The sequence below is a fragment of the Triticum urartu genome, chromosome 3A (assembly GCF_056163025.1).
Source record: "Triticum urartu cultivar PI428250 chromosome 3A, HENAU_Tu73, whole genome shotgun sequence".
Taxonomy (NCBI): domain Eukaryota; kingdom Viridiplantae; phylum Streptophyta; class Magnoliopsida; order Poales; family Poaceae; genus Triticum; species Triticum urartu.
In genome coordinates, this window is record NC_141875.1 from 727,822,083 (window position 1) to 727,828,064 (window position 5,982).

At 55.0% G+C, this 5,982-nt stretch overlaps 1 protein-coding gene across 1 annotated transcript; it reads left to right on the top strand.

Moving 5' to 3' along the window:
- Positions 1-433: 433 nt before the first annotated feature.
- On the top strand, positions 434-5,704 carry LOC125547331 (uncharacterized). Its single transcript, XM_087517305.1, has 6 exons — positions 434-2,753; positions 2,843-2,916; positions 3,029-3,255; positions 3,437-3,523; positions 4,842-4,941; positions 5,025-5,704. Exons 1-6 carry the CDS (start codon positions 599-601, stop codon positions 5,502-5,504), a joined length of 3,123 nt encoding a protein of 1,040 aa, XP_087373431.1. The 5' UTR covers positions 434-598; the 3' UTR covers positions 5,505-5,704.
- Positions 5,705-5,982: the final 278 nt, after the last annotated feature.

Here is a 5,982-nt window from a genome sequence, read left to right on the forward strand (position 1 = left end):
AATTTCAGAAAATAGAAGGATGTCAATATTCATGCACAAGCTCATTCCACCCACATATAGCAAGGTGAAAACACTCTGCATGCTTCCTGCGCATCTGACCAGGGCACGCCCACACGTCACCTAGACCACCCGATGACCAAATCGGACGGCTTGGCAGGGTGGGTACGTAGTAAGAGTGAATCTGGGAATATGGTATAACCGCGGACGTGTTGTTTAGCAACTAGTAATGCCCTTGCCAATATTCTTAATGACCGTCCCACTGTATCCATGCTAGCTTTTCTTGCCAACGCAGCTTTTATGCATGCATGCTGGCGTGCTTTAATTTGGCCCCTGTTTTAGCCCTCGTTGATCATCATCCGTTCATGCTATTAGTAACCAATAATGTTCCTGCCAAATGGTGCTGGATGACAACCGGAGCCATTGTTATCTCGTGTTAATGTGCATCCTCTTTTAGCCCGTCGATCGCCCGTGGAACCAAGAAATACGAGTGCACTTTCGTCTCGATTACCTCCACGTGATCCATTCGTTGTGCTGCTGCAGGAGAAAGAGTGACAGAGAATCCGAACCATCTCTTGTGAATCGCTGGCCGGTCGGTAGCATGACTTCGCCGCCGGCGCCTGGGAGGTCGGAGCACGCCGGCGGTGGCGGCCAGTTCCACGTGCTCAACTCCAGCAGCGGCGGCGGCTCTGACGCTGGGCAGCCCAACGGCGCGGCGTATCGGCAGCAGCTGCCTTCTCCACGGGCCGCTGCACCCGCCAACGGCGCGGCGTACCGGCAGCTGCCGTCTCCACGAGCCGCCTCTCCTGCCAACGCCGTCGCGCAAGGTAACGGCGTGACGGCGTATCGGCAGCTCCCGTCTCCGCGAGCCGCCGCTCCAGTGAACGGCACGACGGCGTTTCGGCAGCTTCCGTCTCCGCGAGCCGCCGCTCCGGCGAAAGGCGTCGCACAAGCGAACGGCGCGGCGGTGCATCGGCAGGTTCCGTCTCTGCGAGCCGCCGCTCCGGCGAAAGGCGTCGCGCAAGCCAGCGGCCGGCAGCTTCCGTCTCCGCGAGCCGCCGCTCCAGCGAACGGCGCCGCACAAGCAAACGGCGCGACGGCGTATCGGCAGCTTCCGTCCCCGCGAGCCACCGCTCCAGCGAACGGCGTCGCGCAAGGGAACGGCATGGCGGCGTATCGGCAGCTGCCGTCTCCGCGAGCGACCGCCCCGACGAACAGCGCGACGGCGTATCGGCAGGTGCCGTCTCCGCGGGCCGACGCCTCGGCATTGTGGCGTTCGACGCCGGTGCGCGCCATGACCACCTACGGCCCTCCGGCCACCGGTGCCGCCCCGCCGGTGCCCATAGCCATGCGGGCTCCGTCCACGCAGTCGATGCCGTCGCCGCACCTGCTGCAGCAGCTCATGGTCTTGGCGGGGTGGGGCGCTTCTTCCAGACCGCCGTGGCTGCAGAGCTACGTGCAGGGCACGCCGCCGCCGTTCTCCACCTCAGGGAGAGGCCGTGGGATGCAACAACCTTTTGCGTCTTCACGGATACCACGGATACCGGGGGCTAGCGCCAGCGGCACCGCCGTAACCGTGCAGAGAGACGCCGGCGGCGATCATCTTCCCAAGGATACTGGCGCTGGCCGCGGCAAACCCGCGAGCGAGAGGTCGCTCCAGATCGTCCCTGCTGACGATGGTGCCGGGCCCAGCAAGAACGTGACGCCGGTCGCCGGCGGCAACGGCGATACCGCCGTGGCGCTTCTGGGCCCTGTGCTTGCTATTCCGTCCACCGGCGTCGTCCGCAAAGGGAAGGCCGCCGCTAAATCGCCGAACGGACGCCTACGGAAGCCGCGCGCGCCCAAGGGGAGCAGCACTCTGGCGGGACCCAAGAAGGTCCCCGGCAGGAAACCCGCCGCCGACAAACCGGCGCCCACGAACCCCGGCGCCCAAGGCAACGACCAGCCCAAGACCGTCTCGCCTCCAAGCAGCGGCAGGAAGAGGAGGAACGCCGCCCCGGCCGCGGCCTCGCCATCGCCGACGCCGAGCAGCGCCACACGGTGCAGCCTCGTCGCCAGGATGAACGACAGCAACAGCACGCCCGGCACGACGGCGGCGGCGCCAGAAAAGAAGCACACAGTCCTGACATGGCTGATCGACGCCGGCGTGCTTCAGGAGAAAGAGCAGATCTTCTACGTGCCGGGGCCGGAGGACAAGGCGAGCATCAACGCGAAGGTCGTGTCCGGCGCGGTGACCAGAACGGGTATCAAGTGCAGCTGCTGCGACGGCGCGGCGGCGATGGCGCTGCCGGCCTTCGCGTCGCACGCCGGCTCCGCGGACGGGCCCGCGGCGCCGTGGGAGAGGCTGCTGCTGATGTCCGGCAAGCCGCTGCTGCTGTGCTTGCGGGAGGCGTGGGATCTGGAGCGCGTGAAGATCTTCCGCGCCGAGGAGGAGGCGCGGGCGGCGCTGGAGCAGGACCGGGAGCGGAGCGCGCAGGCGAAGAAGCGGTCGCTGCTGCAGCTCTCCAAGCAGGGGAGGAAGGGAGGAGCCCGCGCCCTCGCCGTCGACGGCGGCGGCGACCGGAGCGACGACGCGTGCGGCGTGTGCGCGGACGGCGGGCAGCTGCTGTGCTGCGACAGCTGCCCGTCCACCTTCCACCCGGAGTGCGTCGGCGTGCAGGTCCCCGACGGCTCCTGGGCCTGCCACTACTGCCGCTGCTTCCTCTGCTCCGCCAGCGACGGCGCCCCGTCCACCTGCCACCAGTGCGCCCGCAAGTGTAAGCAGTCCGCCATGGTCACCGCCATGATCATCTCTCATACTGACGAAAATTGCTGACTGACAACGCCGCTGCATGCACGCATGCAGATCACAACCACTGCCGCACGTCGCTGTTCGCCGGGCACGAGATCGGGCCCTTCTGCAGCGAATCCTGCAACAAGGTGGAAACAGCCGCTGAAACATACACTTTTGCTTTCAGCAATACTCTTATAGTACCACTACTACTGCCACAGTGAGTGACATTGACAGAGAGTGTGGGCTTTATGATTTCAGATTGCCGCGAAGCTGACCGAGATGGCGGGGGTGACGAACACCGCCGATGAAGACGGTTACTCCTGGTCCCTGTTGAAGATCCAGAAGGACACCGGGGACTCCGCCGACGTTCTCGAGTGCAACGCGAAGTTGGCTGTGGCTCTCGGCGTGTTGGATGAGTGCTTCAACCCTGTCAAGGACCGGCGCACCGGCATCGACATGCTGCACCAGGCCGTCTACAGCCTCGGGTAAGCTCAAGCTCTCTCTCTCTCACAGTGTCACTCCAGGCAGGCAAATGAATATTCATCCGGGGGTGGCACTGCTGTCTGAAGAAAACTTAGATTGGTTGCTTCAGAGTGGCCTGTTATCTGAAGATCAGACTCAACTCTGATCTGTTTCTGATGATGATGGTGTTTGTTGGGCATGTAGGTCCGAGTTCAAGCGCCTGAGCTATGAAGGTTTCTACACCATGGTGCTGGAGAAGGACACAGAAATAATCTCGGTGGCCCTCTTAAGGTATCCTTCGCTGCACCTATGTACATTAGAGATTTTTTTGAGGCAAAAAAAAGATACAGTGATTGTAAGTAGTTTATAGATATAATTTATGATTTCAAGATGTGTACTATACATTTTTCCGAAAGAACAAAAGATGAAAATATATTAAAGATTTTTTTTTGGAGGCAAAAAAGTAAACAGATACAATTTCTTAAAATGTTACAAACATATTTTATATTTTATGAATTGTACGATTTTTAAATTACACAAACTTTTTTTACCTGGTATAATATTTTTCAAAAATGTCACATACTTTTTGTTAAACGCATGAACCAATTTTTTAATGCTATACTTTTTTTAAAAATCACAGTACAAAAAATGAACACCACATATTTTTAAATTCTCAGTGAACCATTTTCTGGAAATTATGTATATTAAGTTATTTATAAATGTTATATGTATTCACTTTTTTTGGAAAATATATTAAAAAGATCAAAAGCAGTACATTTAGGGCATCCTTGAGGCGAGGCTCGCTTGTGTCTCAACACAGCTGCGCACGCACATGTATGGTGATGTCCACATAGTGTTGGGCTTTTGCGTGTAAGCAAGGGTGGGTGTTTGTTCCCAACTGATGATGGAGGCAAATGTGTGGTTTGTACAAGTGTCCAATAAGAGAACGGTGCATAGCTCAGTTGGTAAGGCGCGGGAGTTCGCAGCCAGCCCATCAGTGTTCGAGTGTCGGCTCATGTGCTTGGTGCTCACGGAGTTTTCCTCTATGAGAAAATGCCAACATGCTAGTCTAGACCGGGTTGGTCTTGTTTTTTTTTAACAAGTGTCCAATAATCCTGCAATTCAACATAAAATAAAAAAATAGCTGGAGTATTTTTTAGCCTGCATGACATAAATAGAAATGACCACACACAAATATATGTGTAAGCAATATTTTGGTCATATCCAAGGTAGCCATGTCCACATCACCAACCAACCTTTTTCCTTCCATTTTTCAATTTTTTATAACGTATTCCCCAACCAAATCTATAATTTCCCATAAAACAAAATGTAGAAAACATTTGGCTAGCCAAATGAGTGTCAAGTAGATGACAAGACAATGATACTACTCTTAATTTGCTTGAGCGTGTTAGCTGCATGTACTGCAACTTTGGAGGCTGATGGAATTTGATGTGAATAGTGTATATATATTTATGAAGCAGGAATGAGACATTAGGTTTCTGTGATATCCTAGCCTTTTTAAGCTTCCAATCTAGTACTACATAGCATCCAAAACCAAAAAATCTATGCATCCAAAACCAATAAGTTTGTCTCTTAATTTACTTTGCAGATTCCATGGCAACAAACTCGTAGAGATGCCGTTCGCGGGCACGCTGCCGCACTACCGGAGGCAGGGGATGATGGGCCGCCTCGTCAAGGCCGTCGAGCAGGTGGTTCACAGATCAACAATTGTTTCTCCAGCGGGGATCTTGTAAATTTTGATCTGACGCATGCGCATCACTTGTGTTGCCAGGTGCTGGCGACGGTGCAGGTGGAGAAGCTGGTGATTCCGGCGGTGACCGAGGTGGTCGAGACATGGAAGAGGTCCTTCGGTTTCGCGCCCATGGAGCCGCGGCTGAGGGAGGAGACCAAGAGGCTCAGCATGGTCGTCGTCACCGGAACCGTCATGCTGCAGAAGCACATTGCCAGGCAGCAGACTGCACACGGCGACGAGGAGAACCAGGCGCCGCCGATGACCGAGGACGAGCTGGCGTTCCTGGAGATGAGCTGGCCGCTCTCCAGTTTCACCGACCTCGTGGCCGGGATTGCGTTCCCGCCGCCGTCTGGTGTCGACCCGCTGGCCACCGCCGTGAGGGGGCTAGGTATGGGTGCCCCGGGGACGGGCGGCCGGCGGTCCTGCGGCGGCGAGGCAGTGGGCTCGAGCGTGTTCCAGATGCCTAGCTATGCGCCTGCTGCGCACGGCGCCAGTCTACGCCTCGGCATGAACAAATAATCATGCCGGTGTTCGTGCAATGACGAGGAGACTTCTGAAGATTCTTTGCGCCTTTCTTTATTTGATTTGAGTATTGAAATTTATAGCTACATGTTGTTTGTTTCGAAAAGGCGAAAATTTTACCGATTACTCTGAAATTTGGGCATTTGGACTGACCACCCTTGAAGTTTTGACATTTGGAACTTATTTACATCAATATATGCTTATCTTGGACATGGTTTGGGAATTCCAGTTTATGTTATAAGGGGATATATATTGCTTTTCTTTTTAACAGCACGGCTTGTGGAATTTTTTCTGGGGAACTTCTGAATCTTTGTCGTACGTCATTTACAGTATAGTAGTTTCCAGATGATGCATAATAAGGCTCCTAGGCTAGATGGATTTCCCTTCTAACTTTGCCAACAGTATTGGCATTTATTACCTCTGGACGCTGGGGGTTCAGTAACGGAGTATGTAATAACTGATAAAGTCGTTGCAT

Coding starts and splice junctions, on each gene's coding strand:
- LOC125547331 (XM_087517305.1), top strand. CDS start 599: ATGACTTCGCCGCCGGCGCCTGGGAGGTCGGAGCACGCCGGCGGTGGC. Junction 2,754..2,842: donor CCACCAGTGCGCCCGCAAGT/GTAAGCAGTCCG, acceptor GCACGCATGCAG/ATCACAACCACTGCCGCACG. Junction 4,942..5,024: donor TCGTCAAGGCCGTCGAGCAG/GTGGTTCACAGA, acceptor TTGTGTTGCCAG/GTGCTGGCGACGGTGCAGGT.